This window comes from Argentina anserina, chromosome 1 (genome assembly GCF_933775445.1).
Source record: "Argentina anserina chromosome 1, drPotAnse1.1, whole genome shotgun sequence".
In the NCBI taxonomy this organism is placed as follows: domain Eukaryota; kingdom Viridiplantae; phylum Streptophyta; class Magnoliopsida; order Rosales; family Rosaceae; genus Argentina; species Argentina anserina.
In genome coordinates, this window is record NC_065872.1 from 10,928,718 (window position 1) to 10,953,508 (window position 24,791).

Below are 24,791 nucleotides of genomic sequence, written 5' to 3' on the forward strand. Positions count from 1 at the left end.
CTTGTTTAGTGGCTTTTTGCAATTGTATGCATTTGTGAAGCAACTATATCTTGTAAATAGAATTTTGCAAATCTGTCTGCATGTTCTTTTTATTTCGTTAAGAATCAAGTAGATAGACAAGGAAAGAAACTCCGATTTTCTTTACAAAATAACCGAAAGAAAAACCGATATAAACCAGAGAAAAACCAAACCGAACACAATTGGTTTTTGAAAAAAAAGTGAAAAATCAAACCGAACCAAACCGAATAAATAGAATGGTTTGGTGTTCGGTATCACCTATAAACCGCACCATTCACACCGATTAACACCCCTACTCATCGCCAACTTGATTCGATTTTATTCTTCCCAGCTCGAAGATATCGGTTATTTTGATGAAGTCTGCTCAGGTGACGGCGTTCGATTTCCTTTTGAGGAATGTGTAGCTAACATTTTCCCAGAAAAGGACGTACGTCGAAAGGAGAATGAACCACAACCAGTTGACCAGAGAGGTACACGCTAATTTGTTTATATATTATTTTCCGTATTTTTTCAATAATTTATGCCCATTTTCACCCTGATATACACAGATTTGTCCATGGCGACGGGAAGTACAAAACCTTCTGAAAAAGCGATATTTCCTGAAGCTTCTGTGTGCGATATTGAGGTAGCGGATACAAGTCAATGGCTTCGTGATATCCGCATGCGAGCAGCTGCGGATGTTTGTGCGAAGATAGAAGGTGTGATAGCGACGTATTCTCTGAAGATGATTATTGCTGGGAGGAGTGAGCTTGATATGCTGACGAATGAACTTAGCAAATATGGAGTCGACCCATCAATAGTAAAAAAATAAATTGGAGCAGTTGATGACAAGCGCTGCCCTATATGACTCGGCAAGCCTTGCATGCGCTCACAAATGAGCAATGGGCACCAGCGCCCAAAAATTGGCAGAGACGGAGTCTGAAATCACGACAGCCCAAGAAATTCGACAAAATAGTTTTGATCAGCGTCAGTCTACACTTGAGTCCCTTGATAACTTGAAAAAAGAACAACATAAGCTAGAGCAGACGTTGGACTCACTGGATGCAGACTTGTTTCTTCACGATGCAAGACTTGCTGATCTAGAACAGAAGAAGTGCCGAATTCGAGAGATTCCAGAACTGACTGCAACAGAGATTGAAGAGGCAAAGAAGTTGCGAACCAGTTTTGAAGAACATCGTAGCAGCTTCAAGGGTTTGACCTGGATGTGATAATTGACTTGAATGATCATGACTTGCTCCTTTTTTTTTCTTCAATCATCTTGTAATCAATCGATTTTGAAATTCAACTTACTATTAGTGAAATAAGAATTTGTATGATTGGCAGATAAACCCTCATTTTTATTTTGATGTGACTGAACTTAAGATTGTTATTCTTAAGCTACCTACGTATCCTTCTAAAGAAAGAATCAAGTCATCACGTAGTTCAAGGGTTTTTTTGGGGTACCTTGTGCAGTTTAAGCTCATGCAGGCGTGGAGTGTTTTTTTTGTTTTTTTTTCTGTGTCTTATGCAGTTTAGGCTCGTGCAGACTTGGAGCATACTTTGTTTTTTTTTTGTGTCTTGTGCAGTGTAGGCTCGTGCGGACTTGGAGCATTTTCTTTTGTTTTCAAGCATAATACTTCTTCAAGAACTTGTCGTTGATGGGACCGATTCTCAAACCGTCTTCCGCCACAATTTTGTAAGCTCCATTGGTGTAAACTTCTCTGACGACGTAAGGACCATCCCACTTTGACTTGAATTTGGAGCCAGACTTGTGCGTCATAATGATGGGTCTTCGAACAACAAGGACTAAATCATCAACTTGAAATGACCGTGGTCGAACACCTTTGTTGAAAGCGTGTGACATCCGAGCTTGGTAGCATTCCAGGTGTTGTTGTGCGTCAAGCCTCTTCTCGTCCAAAGCTTCTAACTCTTGCAGGCAAAACTTGACATTTTCTTCATTTGTGAGACCTTCTTGCAAAGCGATTCTCAATGACGAGATTTCTTTCTCTAATGGTAACACGGCTTCGACACCATAGACGAGAGAATAAGGTGTAGCATTTGTGGCTGTCTGATACGTCGTTCTGTAAGCCCAGAGAGCTTCGCCTAATTTCTCATGCCAATCTCTCTACTTCTTGCTGACAGTTTTCTTCAAAATGTTACATAGCGTTTTATTGAATGCTTCTGCCAATCCATTTGCCGGAGCGTTATACATCGAAGAGAAATGAAGCCTGAAGTGAAATTTCTTGCTCAAATTTTCTGTTGCGGTATTCGAGAAGTACTTGGCATTGTCCGTGATGATGTATCGCGATATACCATAGCGTTGTATGATGCTTCCAGTAATGAAGTCCACAACATTTTCTTTCTTTATTTCTTTCAGCGGTATCGCTTCTGCCCACTTTGAGAAGGAATCTGTGGTTGCCAGAATGTACATATGACCAGCCGATGATTTCGGAGTGATGGGTCTGATTGCATCCATTCCCCAGACATCGAACGGGTGCGAAGCAATTGTCGGATGCAACGGCTCAGGTGGTTGATGAATGAAGTTGGCATAAAACTGACAAGCTTGGCATTTTTGTGGATACTCTATACAATCCTTGACCATGGCAGGCCAATAATACCCTAGTCGTCTTACTTGGAAATGTAACTTTGGTCCTGGAATTCATTTGAGATTTGCCAATCCGCTGGAATAGGGTGGTCTGCCAAGAAGTCGGCCAATGCTTGTCCTTTCACTACTTTAGCGGGCACATATATGATGTCATATTGGTTCAATAGTAACGCCCACTTAGCCATGCGCCCGGTTAGAACTGGTTTAGATAATATGAACTTAACTGGATCGGCTCGCGCCACCAAGTGCATTGTGTAAGATTGCATGTAATGTCTCAACTTTTGAATGGCGAAGACGAGTGCAAGACACATCTTCTCTATCGGCGGACAATTTAGCTCAGGTCCGGTGAGGGTCCGACTCAAGTAATACAAGGCTTTCTCCTTTTTAGCTTCATTTTCTTGGACAAGAAGGGCCCTAAGTGATATCTCTTGAGCCGCGATGTAAAGGATAAAAGGCTTCCCGGTGATAGGTGCACCCAACACCAGAGGATTCTCCAGGTATTTCTTTATGCTCGCAAAGGCATTGCGACAAGCCCATACAAATGGAACATCTTTCTTCATGAGTCGACTGAATGGTTGGCAACGGCCCGCCAGGTTTGATATGAACCGTCTAATGAAGGCAAGTCGGCCTTGGAGGCTTTTCAACTCGCGCAAATTTCTTGCTCTGGCATTTCCTGGATGGCTTTAATTTTGGATTGGTCTACCTCGATGCCTCGGTGTTTCACGATGAATCCAAGAAATTTTCCAGAACTGACGCCGAAGGCACACTTCAAGGGATTCATTTTTAACTGGTATTTGCGTAACCTGTCGAACACTCGTCGTAGATCTTGCAAGTGATCGCTTCTTTTCTTTGTTTTGACAACCAAATCATCAACATAGCATTCTACATACTTGTGCAGCATGTCACTAAAAATTTTCTACATACTTGTAGAGATCTTAACCGGTGCAGTATTGATGACCATTAATTCTTTGGAAGGCTTCTTCACAACCTTGTTAAATCTGCTTCCGAAGGCTTTGTCTTTTCGTTGGTCGACCAGGGTTTCATTCTTTCCCTTATGACTTGTCAAGCTTAGCTCCATGTCGTGGGCTCGAGTAGCCAACTCTTCGAAAGAACGAGGCTTGATTCCTTGCAAGATGTATAACAAATCAAAGTGCATGCCTTGGATGCACATTTCAACGGCTGACACCTCTGACAGTCGATCCTTGCAATCAAGGCTAAGTGAGTGCCATCTATTGATGTAGCCGATCGCGGGTTCATCCTTCCGTTGCTTCGTGTTAGTTAGCTCCATCATGCTCACCGTCCGCCTTGTACTATAGAATCGATTAAGGAACTCGCGCTCCATTTGGTCCCAACTGTCAACATACTCCGGCTCTAAGTCTGTATACCACTCGAAGGCATTTCCCTTCAACAAGCGAACGAACTGCTTGACAAGGTGATCGCCTTCTGTCCCGGCGTTACTGCAAGTCTCCACGAAGTGGGCAACATGTTGCTTTGGGTTTCCTTTACCTTCAAATTGTTGGAAATTTGGTGGCTGATACCCCCGCGGCATCCTTAAGCTGTCGATCCTCTTCGTGTAAGGTTTGGAGTAAGTGATTGAGTCACGAGAAGGACCTCCATATTGAGCCCGAATTGAGTTGGTGATGATGTCTTGCAATTGCTGGAGTGATAAGGAACCAAGCGAGTCGCCATCGTTCTTGGACGTTTCTCCCTTTTCATTTACTTTGCTCCTGCCAGGCAACCCCTTGGTGGAGTTCTCATCATTTTGATCTTCCAACTTGCTATAGAGTTCAGCGATTTGCACATCTTTTTCTTCAACCATTCGGGTGAGCTTTTCAACCATCTCCAACAGATTGGAGAGTTGCTCCTCGACTGTGGATGCCCCCGTCACCAAGACTGCGCATTGTCAGAAGAGGATTCATGTGTCATAGAATGAAAGTTATCGCCATCTTCTTTGGGACTTCCATGGTATGATTCCGTGCTTGATTCGTCATTAGAGAAAACGTCTTCTAGGATAGGGCCATCACCATGAACGGGTAGAAGAGATTGCTCACTTGGCTCCTTCTCATTTGACACTTGCTTCCTCACCTCTTTGAAAGGCATGCTCTATTGCTCCCAAGCTCTCAAAGGTGATGACTGATTGACGAGGCTTACTAGCAAGTGCCATGAACGTCGTGGGTTGAGCTCTAGCCACGCTCCGGGTGACAAGGGCAATCGGTTCACTCTTTAATTTGGAGGATGTTTGCTTGGACTTCTTGATCAGCTCGGCCTCTCTGCTTAACCTCGCGGTTATGGACTTGGATTTCTTCGTTGGAACGACTTGGTTGTTCTTGGAAGCCATCGCACAAACGGATTTGATTTCTTCGGAGAAGGAGATGAGAGACCAAAAATGTCCCACTGGGCGTGCCAATTTGTAGAACGATAATCTGAAAACTAACAAGAGAATGCAAACACGTGTACAAATAAATGTAATTTATTAAATATCAAGCGCGGGGTTACAATCTTTGGGAACTCCTCTAATTCTATCTCCGTATATGACTTGGCTCAAGGGTGACGTGCACTTGATCTTGAGAATTTGAGTTTGATTTGGATTTGGATTTGACGAAGAACGAGCGATTTGGCCGCTTGATGATTCTTCGTGGACTTGAGGTTGGATTTGGATTTGATGAAGAACGAGCGATTTGGCCGCTTGATGATTCTTCGTGGACTTGAGGTTGGATTTGGATTTGATGAAGAACGAGCGATTTGGCCGCTTGATGATTCTTCGTGGATTTGAAAGACTTCGGAATTTGTCGAGAGTGATCTTGCTCAAGTGATTTTTTTCCCTTCTTCTCCACCTAGAAATCCTCCTCTCTTCATGTTGAAGGGGTGTATTTATAGTGTCAAGGTTTCTATTTTGTAGAATATTTTAATGACACTAAAATAATAAATTCTTTAATTGTATAATTAAATCAATATGTATTTTCCGATTAATTTAAAATAGTTATTCTCATAACTAAATTAAACAGAAAATAATTGATTTAATTATGACCGTTAAGAAATTTATTAATTTAATCAAATGTCCGATTACCATTTCGAATCGTCAATGACATTCAATTTTCTGCTGCAATTCGGAATCACGTAGCTTCGATTACGATCATCTGTTTATGTGCTGACACGAGTTTTATTCGGATCCGCACCAACTTTGTTGACTTTTGGCCATGTGTGCAATTTTGTCGGGCTCTTGGTCGATTTAATTATTTAACGAAGATAATTTACTTCATTAAATTTCATGTGTCTACACTATGTTAAACTTATTTAGCAAACGTGCAAATACAAAGAGAGATTATCTTCTAATTCGATATTAGAATGACAAACGGCTTGGTAGATGTCTACCTATTAGCGTTCCAAAATTACCAATCCAGAACAATGCATTGAATCTGAAAGAACTATACCTTAGACAAACTCCCATTGTTTTTCCCAAACCCACCCCCCCCCCCCCTCTTCTAGAACTGTCCACTTTGTCTATAAAACTATCTTCATCTAAACTGTTAGCTGCTTTCTTAGATGTCTTGTAGCAAAAATGGTGAAAAAATTAGAGGCATCTGAAGTGGAAGCGGTGGCGGATCTAAGATCTGAAAGATCTGAAAGTTAGGTGAGCGGAAAAAAATTAATATATAATTTTTGGTTAAGCAAAATTAAATAATTTTATAATATTCATTGAGAACCAAAAAAGATATAAGAATTGCAACCATTTTTGTTAATAAGAATTATTACGTAAAATAGAGTATTTTTGAATTACGCTCAATGTCGAATAGACTCGATCGTTGATCAATCACTACATTTGAGTCAATATTGTCTACATAATCCTTCTCTTAAACATTCAAATAACTTACACCTGAATTTGGCTTTTAGTTAAAAACGTAAAAATTTATAATAATTTCAGCCTTCCGATCTAAAAATTTCTCGCAAACCTTAGTTTGGAACAACTAAATTTTATGAGATAAATTACAATAATAAAACAACAAAAGGATCATATCATTCAATGTAAATAACACACAAATTGAAAACAACGATAACTATAAATGATTATTACAATTGAAAGAGAGGAGCCTAGATTGGATGATTTGTGGACCTTATTTTAAGAGAGAATTTCAACTGAGGAGCAGTATAGGAGCAAGGTTGGTCTCTACAACTAGATAATAATATGAGCCGCACCATATTCACACATTCAGAAGAGAGAAGAGGAAGAGACTAGGGAGTTGATGTATTTGTTAGTTATAGATCTAGGACGTATGACTTCCTTTGTCATTATTTTTAAATTGAGTTGGGATTAGGTTTTACAATTTTTTTTCCCAGCGGAGAGAAAAATTTAGGCTGCCCCATTTGTTTCCTTACCCAACAACTGCTAGGTGCGCCATCACTTAGGTCCGCCTCTGAGTGGAAGATGAAGAAGACTCGGAGATGTTGTTAAAGCAAGAGGCATAACATTTTATCTATGATTTACCAGAAAAGAGGTACAAATCCCAGTTATTTAATCACTTAATCTACCATTAACAATTTATATAATTCAATTTCTTATGAAATACAATCTCTAGATGGAGTCATTCAATTGTGGGCGGTTGTCCGAACTGTGTCATACCCAATCTTCTTGGCAGCCTTTTGTTGAAAAAGTTTTATGAGGTATGCAGAAAACTCAAGATCAATCTACTTGATAGGGAAACTACGCTACCTGAAGAACCTTCAAGACCATCAAAGGTTCTTTTAGAAAGGAGATGGGCATGGCGTGGGTTTGTTACATCCGCATCCACAACATATGAGAAAATTGAAAACATATGCCCCTGACGCGAATTTGGAGATCAAAGTTGATATGCTTGTTTACCTGACCCTGAAAGTTCTTGCGAATTCACACGAGCCACAATTTTACACTGAGAAGCGAAATTACCTACTTATCAAGACTAATCAACGTTCTTAGTATCGGCCCAATTAAATGTGGATTTATTAAGACTAAACTTACATGTAACTGTAATTTTGTTTATCGGGTTAACAACTGAAAATGCTACAACAAGTTAGTAAGTTGAACTTACAACCTCCTACATAACAAGAGGAGACTATGTCACTATACCAAATGATATTTGGTCGGTTTTGATGCTGGCGTCAGAGTGATGAGATAAGATGCGCCTTGTGGTATACATATTTTCAATAAAATTTATTTAGAACAAATAAAAATTCCGAGAAGAAATAAAAAAGTTCAAATCTCCATGCCATCTACCAGGCACATGAGTCCATGACACAGATCCAACACAACTAGAGCTTGCTACATGTCACACCCTATTGACCCTAATCATAGGCTTATTTTCGTGACCATGTTTTGTCGCATGATATAGCAAAGCATGTGAGCAAGATATAGCACAGCCATGCGTGAGATGCAAACCCACTTAATCACATTTCCCTTTTCAGCTTAGAGAATCCGAGACGTTTTAACCATTTCAATCCATACCAGAACAACAACCAACTCCTCCCCAGATTCAACCATTAAAGCAACGACCTTATGATTGGATGAACAAGTTGGAGACTTTGAGGGTTGGTCGTTAGCCGTTACGACCATAAACACTATCAAAGTCGAGTTCAAGTGGTTGCGACGTTGAGCTACTTACCTACACATCTGTCTTTATTACACTTAGCTTGATTGATTCATTTGATTGGCTATATCATTAGAATAAAGGGCGGTGCTTGCTTGCTTGCTCTTTGGATCTATCACACTTCACACCATTCATGGCGGGATCCTTGTCTCTTCTCAGAAGGGTTTACCTTTCTCTCTATAACTGGACTGTGTTCATCGGATGGTAAACAACCCAGAAAGAAAATACTCGATCTTTGTGCTTGTGCATTTTGTGTTTTCGAGTACCCGATTGGTTTTTGCTTGTGGGTTTCAGGTTTCAGGTGCTGTTTCTTGCTGTGAAGACACTTCGGGAATCGGGCCATGAGGAGGTTTACAATGCTGTCGAGAGGCCACTTCAGTTGGCTCAATCCGCTGCGTTTTTGGAGATTCTTCATGGCTTAGTGGGTTAGTGCTTTAACGAGTTTGAGGATTTTGGGTGATAGTTTTGGTTCATTTAGTGTTTGTGTGTGTTGGTTTGGTGTTTTGAGTATTGAGGTGGTTTTGTGTGTGAAGGTTTGGTGAGATCTCCTATAACAGCCACACTGCCACAGATTAGTTCGAGGTTGTTTCTGATTTGGGGGGTTCTGTGGAGCTTTCCTGAGGTTGGTATGAAGATTTATAAAGTTGTTGTGCACACTTAGGCATTATGTGTTTCAAAGATTTCGGCCTTTTTGTTTTTGGGGTTTGAAATTTTTAATAACCAATATGATTGTTATTGCTGCAGGTTCAGAGTCATATGTTTGTGAGCTCTTTGGTCATCAGCTGGTCCATCACTGAGGCAAGTGTTAATGATTTACCTTTTCTTGCATTTTTCATTGATCATAGTTCTGTTGAAAAATATTGGTCTCGGAAGTAGTTTTATTTGTTCACAGAAACTGCACCAATAGCGATTCTGTAAAAAATTTAACTGCTCTAACTGTCTACTATGTCTAGTGATCTGCAAGTCTAGTGTAGTTATTATTTTAGTTTTAGCTCTGTCTATATATCACTGCAGATCAAGATCCAAGTTTGAAATCAAGTGATTATGTTTAATACCTTAAAGATAATTCATCTTGCTTCCTATTCAATGTCTTTGACCTCTTTAATCATTCAGATATTTGATGCTAAGGCAGATAGTAGCTTGTTTTATCAGATAGTGGAGTCTTGTGTCTCTTGACATATGTGATTCTCATCCGTAGCTTAGGGTATAAGTAACTGTAAAGTTTTTATTTCTGTTTGTCGTGGTTGCCTGTCGGCACTAGTTAACACCTAGGTGTTAAGCTTAAGGGAAAGCCTTTTGATATGTGAGTTTGTTGCTTTAAGAATTTTTAGAATGCATTTTGCTTCAGAATATGGACTGTAGAGAAACTTAGTATGGATGTGTCTGGTCCAAATTGCTTGAGAAACATGATGTGGAAAAAGGTACTGTCCTATACTGGTTACAAACAAGTGCATATTATACTGGATCCTCAAATTATTATCGAATTACAAAATCAAGTGATATATTTGGAGCATTAATGATAGTGTTTCCCATAGAATGGCATGGAGACTCTAGCTGGGTCGTGTGTTTAGAATATCAATCATCTAGTTCAATCCAATAGTAAACATGTTTCCAGCATTAATCAATTTGAAATAATATGTTTCATTGCTTAGATTTTCAGTCCATTCAACCCAATAAACGTGTTTGCCAGTTGTGTGGTTAGTTTACAATCTTTTGTTTGGATTGCCTATCAAAGACTTATAAATATTTAGGCCTTTACCTTAATGAAAAGCCTTCTGCAAATCTGCTATCACAGTTTGTCTTTGAAGCACGCAGGCAATTTTTTCTCTCTTTTTTCTTTTTTAAAGCAGTCAGCTATGAAAGGATCACCTAAGCCTGCTTTCTTTCTAATCCCATATTGTTTGAGAAACGTATCATAGCTAAGGCTTAAAATTCTTTAACTTCTAACTTAACATCCATGGTTTAGCTAGCTTTTTGTTATAATCATGCTTGCTTCTCTGTTGACTTTTCCAGAATCTCTAACAATAAAGTTAGGCAGCATCCTTATATTTATCACTATGATTTTCAATTCTCTAGACGTTATAGTAACTGGAAAATGTATTCACATTCTTTTTTTCATCATGTTGCAGATTATTCGATACTCTTTCTATGGCCTGAAGGAGACTCTTGGTTTTGCACCGTCGTGGCTCCAGTGGCTCAGGTGGCATATCATTTTTGTGCTCACTGGTATTTGAATGGAAGTAATTTGAGTTCCGTGTTAATTTATTGCTATCTTTTTCCATGCAGGTACAGCACCTTCATATTGTTGTATCCAATTGGGATCACCAGTGAAGTTGGCCTAACATATCTTGCGCTGCCACACATTAAGGTATCAGATTATTTGATCATAGAAGACTGATTTGTTTTTCCCCTTCTTGTTTGAGGGGCAGTTGGGTGTGGTAGCTGTTAAATCACTAAACTCGATCTTGGTTCATTTGCAGAGTTCCGAGAAGTATTGTATAAGGATGCCAAACACGTGGAATTTCTCTTTTGATTACTTCTATGCTGCGATTGTAGCCATAGCATTCTATATCCCAGGTATGTACTCAAATCTTTAGTTGGTATATATTACCAGGGCATTTCTATCACTTGTATTCATTTTCAGATGGCTTTGTCTGTGCAGGCAGTCCTCACTTGTACGGGTACATGCTTGGGCAGAGGAAGAAAGTTCTTTCAAAATCGAAAGCAGAATAGATAGCAACGCACTTTTGCTGTAGTGTTTCAAAATTGACTTGTACACATAAAGCAGAATAGTGTTTCTCTTGATTTTTCATGTGAGTTTTTGTGAAAAATGGAACTTCTTCCTTGAAAAGCTTTGTGTAGAAGTCTTTTCTTTCAGCCAATTACCCAATTTTGTCAACCTTGGGTTCCAAGAATCACCCACTGACGCATTTACAATTTGCCTTTGCTGTCTAATTTGAATCCAACACAATACAATGACTTGAGCTGAACGTGAAGCTACTAGGTTGTGCTGTTCTTACGTAAAATTACCAGCAGCAATATGCACACCGGGGTGGATATTGCTCGAAACAGAAGTTTCTGAATAGCGGAACGTTCAGTTTAAGAATTATGTCAACATGGTTATTCCGACTGTTTGCAGGGCAGTTGAATCCGATAATCGAATTATAAGAATCGGGGTGCCTTGCAATGGATGAGAACAACGCTAAGGCTTCTAGTCGTCAATTTCTAACTTCTATTTGGTACAAGTGCACATCGAGTACTCTCTTGTAATGGTTTTGATTATGGGAAGCTAAGTCATGTGAAATAATAGCCACAAAATGGAATACTGCAAGTCTGAAACTCAAAATGTAGGTCTATGAATGCTTAGCTCCAGTGAAGGTAAACCCACATGGAAGCAAATAGAATGAGCACAGTGAATTGAAGGATCGAAGGCAAATAAAAATGTGCAAACTTAAATTCCCCTGAAGAGTCAGAAAAATGCTACTCCATCTGAATGTTGAGGTGCTAAAATTGTTGACAAAAACAATACAACATCAGAACATAAATGGTTTTGATTTTTGAAACTTATAAAAAATGGTGAAAAACATCTTCGATTTCATTCTTCGGCGGCACTGGCAGCGCTCAGATCCACAGTCAAGTCAAGAACCTGGAGCATGAAAGCAGTCACATGAGTTTGCTTGTGGTGATGAAACAATTGTTACTATACTATTTCTATCAGTAAAACTAGAACTATGCTTAACAAATGAAACAACTTAACATAAAGACAAGGCAAGCTTGGACAAGAAGCAATAGATACAAGTACAGACTATATGATCATAGCATTCTCAAGATACGAAGTACAAGAGTGTAGCAACTATATAAAGAACAGAAAGCTGGAAAACTTCGACCCTTTCACTTCATTTTGGTCAAAACTAACAGGATCCAGCATGTTCAGTATACAAACTTACGAAGTGGATTACCGAAGTAAAACATATCGAGTTACCTTTCCAGTTATCTTGCTATACATGGCAATCACATCTTGTACTGTAGTCTCAAAGTGTGTCGTCGCGTCATAACTCTGCAAAGAATTCCAACTTCAAGAAATTAATGAAGTCTTCATAAACAGAAACTAGAAAGCCACATGTGTTTGTTATTTGGCATAAACACAATAGACTGCAATTCCCTATTAAACCAAATAGTCTGCAGGCTCTTCCTCTCTGAGCAACTGGAAATGAGGAATTGACCAGATAACAAAAAACAATAAAAATTATATTAACATGAAGGTTCTAATCAATGGAGGATTGTAGTTCTAAGAGAAACAGTACTAGTGCTGCTACTAATTCAGACCTCAATACTATCTGATAATCCACCAAAACATGAATAACCCTTCTGATCTCCATACTAACTTGGAACTTCTAGTCCCATAAAAGTAGAGAATGCCAGTCTCCATACTAAATAAGTTCTCTAGTAACAAATGCAGCTGAACAAAGCATCAATAATTTAATATAAAGTCATCCTACCCTGCTGAGAGTTAACAATCAACGGATACAAATTGAAGTATAAATCTCACACAGCTTAAATATAAACAAAATGGAGATGTCACAATTTCTTACCGCAGATATGAAACAGTGGTCAACATCAGACTGGTTAGTAGGTTCATATCTATCATAAGTGTCAAAGAAGATCTCATCTACAGGCCCCAGGAGATCCGTGCCAGGCTTCAACTCAACCTGAGGATTATCACTCTCTGCTTCTGTTAAAACAAAGGCAATATACTTCCCTTTTGGAGCTACATTGTGAGAATAGGAGCAGCAAAACAGATACCTGTTACAGAAGATACCCAAGAAGACAATGAGAGAAGACCTATGATCTGCATTACACTTGTGTTCCAGAATTTTCTGTATCAGTATAGGTTTTACCGAAGATAAAAATAAACAAAATCATATCATGAAACCTTTAGTATGGCAGTTGCTATAGAACTGCTTGAGTTATATCAGTTAGCATGTTCAACCAGTCGCTGAATTTTCTTTAAGTTAACTTGCGCTAGTAAGTTTTCCGACCCTCAGGTTCAGATCTTTTGGATTACTAAGCTTACCAAAAGAAAATCAATAAAAACATGTAATCATTATGACCTGACACAGTATGGTGCATCTGTAAACACAGCAGATAAGTAAATTGGATATGAATCACATGATATTATTATATATAAACACACACTGAAATCATAAGGTCATTATATGAGAACCTAATTCTTAACCTACGAGCATGTATGGACAGCTAAAGTAGTACATACGATCTCAACACTCCTATTTATTGGTGAACAGGTTTTCAAAGAACAAATTTCATATCATACGTAACTCTACACAAAGCAAATGATGTGGTCAGTGTAAGGAAAGTCACTCACATATCGGATTTACGTCCAAGTTGCTTCTGAGGCAGAATAACCTGCACTGAGTGAGAATCGTTGGTGTTTGGGATGGGATGGCTCATAATGCATATAGCACGAGCAACTTTCCCCACCTTTGTCACCTGTAGACAAGATGTGCAACTCGAATCAGTTTATGTAAAACATACTGATGCCAAATGACAATGTTGATAAGGAAAGATATATTGTGTTACCTTATCAGGCAAATATGAAGGATCACATACAACTTTTTTGCACTTTGCAGTTTCACCTTCGGAAGTCACACCAAATGCCTTTCCACTATCATCAAACTCTACCTGCCATTTTGCAGCATCAGTTATGTACTTGCTGTAATGGTATGTAATAAATTAATATCAAAAGTACACTCAGTTCTACCTCTCACCCTATCTCAGTAAATTATTATGTTTAAACACATAACAATGTGTTGTAGCATTACTAGATGTAGGTTACGGCATTTAGAAGGTTTATAGATGATTAAGCAGCACTTTGATAATCTCTGATACTAGCAACAGGCCAAAACATACCTTGCACTCTGGCTTGGACAGCATGTATGTGCCACCATAAACAGCACTCAACCTTGCAAATGCCTGCCAATTTCACAGCACTAATTGTCAGATGAACTAAACAAGATATTCAAAGGAAAATAGTATCAATGGTTAAGTACATACCTGGGGTAGCTCTCCTAGACCATATAATGGGTAGATATAAGGAGATCCTCCTTGAAAACGTGCTAAGGACTCTGCATATAACTTTCCAAAAGACCAAAGAGAAAAATCAAATATATACACGCTGAAAGCTCATCATTAAGTGAAAATGTGTATCAAAATTTTCACACATCAGCCACAGTTATTGATCAAATCGTAAGTCATACTACATTGATGCTTCCTGACACCCGAGCTCAATGGGCTTCAAATAATTAAAACTACTCCAAAATCTAGATTAAACGAATCATCTCTCTAACCTTGGAAACTATCACTTTTGTAGTTTCCTACTAGCTAATGGATACAACTGATCTCTCCAGGTGTTACAAATGGTCAGAAAGAAAATGATCGGTTCCTTACCTTCATCCTCTTCACAAATTCCAGAGCAGGCTCCTCCAAGTAAGTATCCTCTCGGTGGAGTGCTAGTGCATGCCCAATGAAATCAACTGTGTTGTCATCCAGCCCGTACTTCCTATGAACATAAGTTTCAATAGTTTCATGCAATTCATAAATCAGGAGACAATTGAATGTCAAAAATGGAAAGAAGAAGATTCGAGGAATTACGAAATAAGATCTTTTGCTGTAACTGTGGTGAGATCCATGCCTTCATGTGTTTTTGGATCATTCTCATCAAAGTCTTGCACATACAGAAAAAACATGCGAGCACGTCGCTTCTCAAATAATCCCATTAGTGGAGATTTCAGTGCTTCCACATCATTAGCTGGTACCTTGTGGACCTGCAACAAGATGCAGAGAAACAGTTACATGTCGTATGTCAGATAAATGAATGCGCACTCGATCAAACAAATAGTTATTAGGCACATACCTTCCCTTTGTTATACACAAAACTGCCATCTACAGCCTTGAAATTCAGATATTTAGTAACATCGGTGTGAATGAGGACGCGAACCAAAGCACCATTTGCCATCATGAACTGTCAATATATGCAAGAGGGGTATACAGACTATTTTTAAGAACATGTGGAACAAATAGACTAAAACCAATACCTACTGCTTGTAACTGGATCAATAATCTTCAATAGTTAACATTAATAGTGAACACTACGTTCCTGATTGAGTTTTGATCAGAAAAAAAAATAATAAAGAAATTCTGGGATCATGAAGTTAAGGTTGTTAATCACTCCGAATAGGCAACCTTAGCTTAATTGTAGTTTGGTATAGCTAGATCTGGCTGCTTATGGGTAACAGAGTCAAATGACCAAAGAAAAAGAAGATGTACTGGTATACCCTAGATCACATCATCAATCAAGAAAACCTGTAAAATGGTACTCATATTGCTTATAACAATTGAAAATAATATATATCATAGTACAATTCTAAGGAACATATGCAATATTAGTCCAGCTTGATACCTTGGGGATCATGTCAACATTGTAGTCTCTACTTGAGCCCAAAGATTCTGGAGGCTTATCCTCACCCCTGAATCTCTTCCAAAGCTGCAATCCACGGATCATATCTAATGAGAAAACTATGTAAAACTGTAGCAAACTTATGTGAAATAATGTACACGTACTTACCTGGTTGAGATTCAGAGAAGTAGACTCTCCTCCATAGTAGTCATTCCTATCCATATGCAGTACCTATTTCAGGTAAAAGAATCTGATCAAATATCACTTATCAACTATATATTTTAAGTCGTAAAGTCTATAACAAAACAATGAGAGTTGATTTAGGTAAATGCATAATTACCAGTGTGAATCATGGTGACCAAGTGATAGTAAAAACTAAAACAGAAAAATCAACTTCTATCGATTTGGAAAAATCAATAAAAGCCCTACCATGAGCTAGTAGGAAGGCCAATTCGAATGAATTACAGGTTTGGTTCTAATTTGCATAACATGATCGAGTTTGGGGTAACTAGCTTAGGTAGGTACCTTGAGGCCATCAACGGAGAGAAGGCCACTGAGAATGCATTCTTTGAGACCAGTTCCGAGCACTATGACGTCGTATTCTTCATCCATCGTTGCACTTTCAGATCAGATCAGAGAGGAAGAAGAGTATGCGTGTTTGAATAATTAGAGAGAAACGGGGATTGATGGGAAGAATAAAATGTTGAAAATTAAAGTGAGGCTAGAGTTATGTTGGGGAAGAGAAGGAAGGGGTCTCTCGAGCAAGCGCTGGAATTTCGGTTAAAACCGTTATGAGCTGCATGTCGGGGCGCCACGTGGAACCTAAATACTTCAGATAGAGAGAGAGAGAGAGAGAAGAAGAATAGCCTGCACGCAAAAGGCTTAGTGGGTTTTCCAGACCAGATGTTACATATGAATCATTTGTGAATCAAATATCTACTGTATCAGTACCTAACAAAGTACAGAATGCATTGAGAGATCCAAAATGGAGAAAAGTAATGGAGGAAGAGATGGAAGCATTACAAAAGAACAATACTTGAGAGCTTGTATCACCACCACATGGCAAGAAGATTGTGGGATGTCGTTAGGTGTTTATAGTGAAGCATAATTCAGATGGGTCAGTGAGCCGGTATAAAGCACGCCTAGTAGCAAAAGGGTTCACCCAGACATATGGCATAGACTATGATGAGACATTTGCACATGTTGCAAAGATGAACACTATTCGGGTATTGCTCTCTTGTGCTGCTAACTTAAACTGGCCACTCAGACAGTTTGATGTTAAGAATGCGTTCCTTCATGGAGAACTTACAGAAGAAGTGTACATGGATCTTCCGCCGAGATATGCGGCCGCTTCTCCAAGTAACTATGTATGCAGATTGAGAAAATCTTTGTATGGTCTTAAACAGTCACCTCGTGCCTGGTTTGGAAGATTCTCACAATTCATGAGGAGAATTGGCTACATACAGAGTAATTCAGACCACACATTATTTCTCAGACATCAGCAAGGGAAGGTAACAGCCCTAATTATATATGTTGATGATATGGTAGTTACTGGAAATGATACTGTTGAGGTGGATAGATTACAGAAACATCTAGCCACAGAATTTGAGATGAAAGACTTAGGTACACTCAAGTACTTCTTGGGCATTGAGGTAGCCCGGGGAAGTGATGGTATTTATCTGTGTCATAGGAAGTACATCTTTGATCTACTAACAGAGACCGGTATGCTGGATTGCACTCCCATTGATACTCCTATTGAGCAAAACCATCGGTTAGCAGAGTATCCAGATCAAGTACCGACTGAAAAAACTCGGTACCAGAGGCTAGTTGGACGTCTGATTTATTTATCACATACCAGACCAGATGTTACATATGCAGTAAGTGTAGTGAGTCAGTTCATGCATAATCCCAGTGTGGACCACATGGATGCTGTTGTAAGGATTTTGAGGTACTTGAAGTCAGCCCCAGAAAGAGGAGTAATGTTTTCTAATCACAAAAATATCTTTGAGGTTTGTGGCTTCACAGATGCAGACTGGGCTGGAAATATTACAGATCGGAGATCCACATCAGGGTACTTTACCTTTGTTGGGGGCTAGGTTGCACGAACACGCCATTATAGTGGCGTATCGCGTGTCCGACACGGACACGCACACGAACACGAACACGCCGGACACGGCCCAATACGCGCCGGACACGCGTGTCCGCATTCGGACACGCGGACATGCACCAACTCATAATAAAAGTGAAAGTGCTTATGGTGAGAATCGAACCTTGGTCATCCAAAGCACTCAACAACTCCTTAACCATTCCAACAGATTCAGTTTTTGTTATATTTATGCACACTTTAATATATATATAAGGAGAGAAACTCGTGATAAAAATAAAAATGCTTGTGGTGGGATTCGAACATTGGTTATCTAAGGTACTTATCAAGTCCTTAGCCATTCTAATAAGTTATGTTTTCATCATTTTAATGCACACTTTGACATATATATACATCTAAAATTCTAAATATTTTCAAATTTATAAAATAATTTTTAATGAATATATATATTAAAAATAATATTTAATTAACGTGTCTACCACGTGTCCGTGTCCAAAAAAATTTCTATATGCCGTGTCTACGTATCAAATCGTGTCCAATACGGACACTCGTGTCCGTGCTACTTAGGTTGGGGGTAATCTTGTTACATGGAAGAGTAAGAAACAAAAGGTGGTAGCTCGATCTAGTGCTGAAGCAGAGTACGGAGGTATGACTCAGGGAGTATGTGAATTGTTATGGCTTAGAAACTTGCTACAAGATTTGGGTATTAAGCCTAAATGTACGGTGCAGCTGTACTGTGACAACAAAGCAGCTATTGATATTTCACAGAATTCTGTGCAACATGATCGTACAAAACATGTGGAGGTTGATCGTCATTTTATAAAGGAAAAACTAGATGCGAAGATTATTAGTTTTCCTTTTGTTCCTACAGAAGAACAACTTGCCAATATGCTCACAAAATGAATATCTAAGAAAAATGTTTTTATGACTCACTTGGCAAGTTGGGCATGGTTGATATGTATGCGCCAACTTAAGGGGGAGTATGAACATGAATCACGGGTAATGGAGCACTAACGGGTAGTGGAGCACCATGATAGTGGAGCACCATGATAGTGGAGCACTATGAGTAGTGGAGAAATCTTTATAGATGCATATATAGAGATGATTGTTGTATGTGATTAAGTAAGATAGTGTAATATACAAGTCTATTTAGCCTGCACACAAAAGGCTTAGTGGAGTTATTAGAACAACTCCACCTACACAGAAGCAACATGCGGACAAGGGAGTCCATTTCGGAGAACCAAGGTAAGGGAAGGTGGGGGAGTCTCCGACCAGCTGTGGAGACCCACCTTCCTACTTCCAAGCTGAGCAGCAGCATGAGCACTGTGATTAGCTTCTCTAGGAGACCATTGCCAATTGACATTTTTGAGAAAAAAGAGCACCTCCATTTGATCTCATCCAACACCAGGGAAGTTCTCCAATTTCTGTATTTGCATGCAATTGGAAGTTGTAGATCTTTCACGATGGTTAAGGAGTCAGATCTTAATTAACACTTCTGATTGTTTTAGGGAGGTGAAATTAACACTCCTCATTTTACAATCCACGTTCCTCATTTTATTTTCTTTTCTCATCTCCATTTCTTCACAAATCAGTGAAATCACTAGTTGGTTCATGAGCTTGATTCATAATCCAAAATTAATTATTTTTTCTTCTTCTTTGATTATGAATCTTTTTTTTTTCACAAACAGAGGAAAATAATTCAAATTACTTGTTCTTCAACAACCAATAATTGTGTATTCAATTGATCTTTCATCACCTTAACCTTGTTTTTTGAAGAATTCTGGTCATACCTTTTCTTATAGTTACATGACCAGTTCATTCTATATCTATGAATTTCAATCAGAACAGTTTTTTTGTTAATCAGATAAACTATTCGAATGTCACTACTAGTCTGTTTTTCACGCGTCCAACTCACTATGCTACTTACGAGCAAGAGACTATACCACTAGATTTAGTGGATAAATTAGACTGCACCATTGTCAAAATTGAAATTCGAACGTACGTGCATCAACAGTTAAAGGGGTTGGCATATTTTGCATAAAAGATGTGCCTTCCTTTTATGTGGGGGTTAAACGCGTGACAAGAGAAGTGCCGAACCATTACTGGCATGTTGGTGTGGCATTCTGATAGTGACTAGAATAACATGTACTCTTAACGATGCTTGGAAACTTCACGGAGATCTTCCAAAGGTTTTGATACATCATAAGCACCTGCTCTTAACACAGTTTGGTTACAAATCCGCTAATTTTACATCAAGTTAAATTGCCATAAAGAATACTAGGCCATGCTCCTTGTTGATGCAAGCAAATTTACCACGTTCTATTTTCAATCAGCCAGAATAAGGAAGCCTGCACAATCAAAAACCAATAGAGACTGATAAAGAAATCTGGGCAGTACCGTGCACGTCCAATATAAAGTCCTCAAAAGTTATAATCATAGCAAAAAAAATAAAATTCTCAATGTGAATCACAGCTATACAGGAAACTGAATCCATTTATATTTTTTTCAAAATTTTGGCTCTCCACTATTCAATGTATGCATCATATATATTATATAATTTAAACTTACCCCAACTTGAGAGACGTATCTGAGCTATCATAATCTTGAGTAGAATTATTAGAGTTGCAGAGATTGGTTACAGACTCAGATGACTGCCCCTCCTCCGGAAACCAGCAATTCTCTAAATCAGCATGAACTTGCCTCCGTCCACCATCAGTTCCTTCCACCACCTTCAGCAAAGCATATCAAGCTATTAGCAACTAAGGAACCATAGCATAACTTACATGAAATATATATATATATATATATATATATTTATTTATTTATTTATTTATTTATTTATTTATATATAGAGAGAGAGAGAGAGAGAGAGTACTTGCTGTCTTAATCGTTCATTTTCCTCAATCAAATGGATGGCCTGCACGTTTTCATAATTTAGAATTTGACGAACAACTAATGACAAGAAACAGCAATTATCTTAATAATCAATTAATTTGTAAGTAATGTTTTAAAGTTCCTTCAAAAATATTTATCCCATATATATGTGTTAACTTCAAATAATGCAAAATTTTAATTCAAGCTCAGGAATTCTAGTCTAAATAAAAGTGTCTTACATTTTTTTGAAGCTCGGTGATCTCTCTCATTATTTTCTCTCCCTGAAAATTTACAAGAACGCCATTAGCTATAACAAATAGAGCAAAGCCAAAAACACGTCTCAAAAGTTTGCCAAAGAATATGCTAAAGAGATCAAATTTCTGCTAACATTATTCATCAGAAGATGTCATAATTGCTAAAACAAGTAACAGAACGTTCATTATACCAAATAATGATGAAAAATACATTCACTTCATATGATCCGCTTATATCAACTAAAAGTGTGATCCCTGTTCAGAAGATGTATATAGCAATAGAATGACCTTTTTTTCATTCACGCGGCCCAATCCAGATTCAAGGGACTTCTCCAGCTGTTGCAGTTCTTCCAAATTCAATCCATGAAGTTCTTCTCCCCTCATCTGCCTGTATGATTAATTATTAAATATTTAAATTACTAACTATATGCAGCTAATTATTATCTAAAATCAGGACATAAAATCTACCTCAGTTGATGGCTTTTTGCTGCTATTTCCTTGCTCAACCTGGAGTAGTTGCTGTTCTCCACTAGCTATACATTATAAATTATAATTTCTTACAAGTAAATTGATGACAGATATGGAAAGTAGCAGAACAACACGCAGTTATAGTAATGCAAGACATACTCAGGTGCTTGTTAATTTGAATTATTGATCCATCCGTACACCATACTAAGCAAAATAAATGTATAATCAGTTTCTTGGAGTCAATTGTTTTCTCTCCTAGTCAAACACCAAACCATACAGAAAATAATTTAAATAACTCAACAAGTACTGAAAACAAAGATTGCAACAAAACTTATCCAAAAACTATATAGGCAAACTACTTTGAAGAGTGTACTATAATCACAAAAAGTCCTGATCGATAATATGTTCACAAACTTGTTGCATATGTAGCACTTTATCGAAACCCAGATATGATGGCATCGATCAAACTTGTCAACAATCCAGTTAACGAGACACCTGACCTGACCCATTATACCGTATTCATATCGATTGGTAACAACAAAAAATAAATAATCATTTGTTGTATTATACCATATTCATAACAATTGGCAACATCATATTATAATGCTATTGTTGGCTTAATTCTTTATAAAAAAGCTATGAAAATTGAAAAGTACCAACCTGTAACTCAAGAGATGGTTGCTCTAGTTTGCCGAGATTTTTGGAATGCAGGCGATGCCTTTCTAAGATTTCCTTCATGCTTCAATAAATAATAGCAATATATGTCACTGGCTGGCTAAAAGATTCAACCAATTGTAAAAATTAATATTCAAAAAAAATAAAATAAAAAAAGGACAGAAAACAGCAGGATATGAAGATGTTTCCTAATTGATAAAAACTTGTCAAACTGTTTACCATAACTTATCTCTTTTTAATTTATTTCAGTGGTATGTACGATATTCAAAGAATAATAATCAACAACTTTAGTTTGCATGAACTTCCAGATTTTATTACAGTTTTGTACTTTCATAACACAATTCTTTAAATTTCTAGAGAGAAATATCAAAATGAAAAACTTAATTAGTGGTACCAAGTAAACATGATTTTCTCATTTGATAGGAAAAATGCCACCCACCGGCTCCTACTATGATGACTATGATTATTTTCCATAGAAGTTAACTCGTAGTGTTTTTTTACCCATACAAATGAAAAAAAAATTGCTTCTTGTCAATGGAAGAAAGGGGAATGGAATACAATTTCCTTTCCATCATGGTTTATCAAACTGGTTGGTCCTAGCTCATTTCCATTAAAACCCATGGTCAAGTTCGTTCTAATTAACACATACAAAACAAAAGCCGAAATGACATTAGCCACAAAGAAAACCATAACCAAATGACCAAAAAACAAGGTGGAATCAAAACACTCCCCAACTAACTCTCAGTTTAGTTTGTTTGTGACTCCCAGTTCAGGTTACATGACTTTAGGTTTGTGTGTGTCAATCAGTTGGTTGGTGTGTGTTTGAGAGAGAGAGAGAGAGAGAGAGAGAGAGAGAGAGAAACTACATGAGCAGTATACAACATGAATGAACTATCAAGCTACTTGAGACTATAATAAGAAAGACTAGCACTAGTTCAAGCTATTAATTATAGCAGTAGTGATTAGACCCAGGATCGAGAATATCACTTACGGTACATATTCACGAGAAACTTATTTAAAGAGATCCATCAGTACCAAAACAAAAGCAAAATCCAGGCACAAAAGCCTGAGAGAGAGAGAGAGGGAGGGAGGGAGGGAGAGACCTTGAGCTAGCATATTCAAAGAGCTTTCCGGTTGATGAGAAGATGATAAGAGCAATATCTGCATCACAGAGAACCGAGAGCTCCTCAGCCTTCTTCAAAAGCCCTCTTCTCCTCTTTGAAAACGTCACCTGCCTGGCCGTGGCGTTGTCGATCTTCCTGATCTGAATCTTGTCCCGAGCCATCGCCCAAATTCTCGATCTTCTTATCCCACTTTATCCTTATTCTTAAAAAAAAAAAACAAATCCATATGATGAGAATTATGATGAATATGTGAGCAACCTACCTTTTATGGAAATTTGGATATCTCAGTCAGGGAATAAACCAGCGTATAATCAACGAATACTAACCAGAAAAGGCAAAGAATTTGTTGTTATTGATTTGAAAATTAGGCTAATAAGAGAGCGACAAGTCCAGTGGGCGCATTTTGCCAAATTTAGCCAAAAATCTTGGGGAAACCCTAAAAATGGAAGTTCCTTTCTCAGAGAAATAAACATAAAAAAAAAAAGAGAGAGAGACCATCTTAGATTTTCTACCACCAAGAACGATGAATATAATGAAGAAAGAAGAACCAATTTTTTTTTTCTCTCGATGGAAATACAAGAAGAATCAATTGGAGCGCATGGACAGAAGAGATTAGCTGAAAACACTTGATGCTGTCTTTAAAATATAGCTTCTTCTTCGCTTAACTCACCACTGTTGGAGGTTTAGTGTTGGTTTCGGTGCTCTATGTCTGTGTTGGATTGGAGAAAAAACTCGAAAGCCACCAACGAGGATAGAGATGAGAGGAGGGGGAAGAGAGAGAGAACGGCTTTGGAAGCGTGAAAAATGAAGGGGAATGTCTTTTTATGGGAAGCAAACTACTTAAAATTGTTTGGCCTTTTAGTTACAGTATTGCCAGTATGGTGAGTGAAAACTCATATGTAGTTAATGGTCCAAGCAGATGAGGTATTATGTGTCCTAATTACAATTAGGTCTCTACGACCTAGGTTTTCTTTTCCCTTCTTTTATCAATCAAGGACAAAGTGTACCAACTCTAACGTACAGTCACTTATTATCTTGGTCAGGTATTGGTCCCTTTTACTCGAGATCATATTTTATTTGTATTGTCGTTTTGGTGATTGATTTTTTCTCTATCACTTTCCTTTTCCATGTATATTCTTTCTTATGTACAATACAATAAGCGTTAAACATAAATTAGAACGGCGCAAGCACAGAAAGTCAGAAACTGGGACTGTTGACTTAACCAAATAGAGTGACTAGGCCAATCATGACCAGCGCTTGATTAATTATCTGATACAAAATTTTACCTCACAAAATTTACCTCACAAAAATTCAATCTGATACAAACTGGATTGGTCTGTATGTTGCACTCTCATTTACCCTCCAATCGAGCTCTCATTACTTCTAAATTATTATCTCCCTTGTGGGTATGTAGTCAGTTTAGATGATTCTTTCACGTTGTAGCTACATCTATATGACTATATCATTGTGGTTTCATCTATATAACTATATCATTGTGGTTCTTTATTAAAAATGAAGCGTCATGAAATGTAGTGTGGGGACTTATATCTAATAACCCGATTTTTCAGGACAATGTTTGGATTGTTTAATTTATGTTA

The 24,791-nt window shown here is 38.0% G+C and overlaps 3 protein-coding genes across 5 annotated transcripts; 1 reads left to right on the forward strand and 2 right to left on the reverse strand.

Annotated features, from left to right (window-relative positions):
* Window positions 1–8,007: 8,007 nt before the first annotated feature.
* LOC126790590 (very-long-chain (3R)-3-hydroxyacyl-CoA dehydratase PASTICCINO 2) lies at window positions 8,008–11,100 on the forward strand. 2 transcript variants are annotated; one of them, XM_050516905.1, is made up of 9 exons: window positions 8,008–8,424; window positions 8,515–8,645; window positions 8,754–8,842; window positions 8,965–9,018; window positions 10,350–10,420; window positions 10,507–10,588; window positions 10,701–10,797; window positions 10,883–10,971; window positions 11,078–11,100. In XM_050516905.1, exons 1-8 carry the CDS (start codon window positions 8,354–8,356, stop codon window positions 10,951–10,953), a joined length of 666 nt encoding a protein of 221 aa, XP_050372862.1. In that variant the 5' UTR covers window positions 8,008–8,353; the 3' UTR covers window positions 10,954–10,971; window positions 11,078–11,100. The 2 variants fall into 2 exon arrangements, with proteins under 2 accessions (XP_050372862.1, XP_050372853.1); XM_050516896.1 differs by lacking the exon at window positions 11,078–11,100 and having other exon boundaries at window positions 10,883–11,033.
* A 594-nt stretch (window positions 11,101–11,694) lies between these two features.
* Window positions 11,695–16,436, reverse strand: LOC126782135 (guanosine nucleotide diphosphate dissociation inhibitor At5g09550-like). The gene is made up of 13 exons (XM_050507312.1): window positions 16,220–16,436; window positions 15,863–15,925; window positions 15,698–15,781; window positions 15,152–15,259; window positions 14,890–15,062; window positions 14,686–14,797; window positions 14,293–14,373; window positions 14,149–14,211; window positions 13,819–13,920; window positions 13,604–13,728; window positions 12,813–13,023; window positions 12,203–12,277; window positions 11,695–11,866 (listed from the first exon to the last, which is right to left on the reverse strand). The coding sequence occupies exons 1-13, from the start codon at window positions 16,304–16,306 to the stop codon at window positions 11,816–11,818; spliced, it is 1,335 nt and encodes a 444-aa protein (XP_050363269.1). The 5' UTR covers window positions 16,307–16,436; the 3' UTR covers window positions 11,695–11,815.
* A 3,545-nt stretch (window positions 16,437–19,981) lies between these two features.
* Window positions 19,982–23,981, reverse strand: LOC126782504 (MADS-box protein SVP). Of its 2 annotated transcripts, XM_050507764.1 has the most exons (10): window positions 23,864–23,944; window positions 23,520–23,629; window positions 23,173–23,395; window positions 22,055–22,133; window positions 21,395–21,459; window positions 21,215–21,314; window positions 20,912–20,953; window positions 20,674–20,715; window positions 20,367–20,527; window positions 19,982–20,146 (listed from the first exon to the last, which is right to left on the reverse strand). In XM_050507764.1, exons 3-10 carry the CDS (start codon window positions 23,352–23,354, stop codon window positions 20,128–20,130), a joined length of 690 nt encoding a protein of 229 aa, XP_050363721.1. In that variant the 5' UTR covers window positions 23,355–23,395; window positions 23,520–23,629; window positions 23,864–23,944; the 3' UTR covers window positions 19,982–20,127. The 2 variants fall into 2 exon arrangements, with proteins under 2 accessions (XP_050363721.1, XP_050363726.1); XM_050507769.1 differs by lacking the exon at window positions 23,520–23,629 and having other exon boundaries at window positions 23,864–23,981.
* Between the last annotated feature and the right edge of the window lie 810 nt (window positions 23,982–24,791).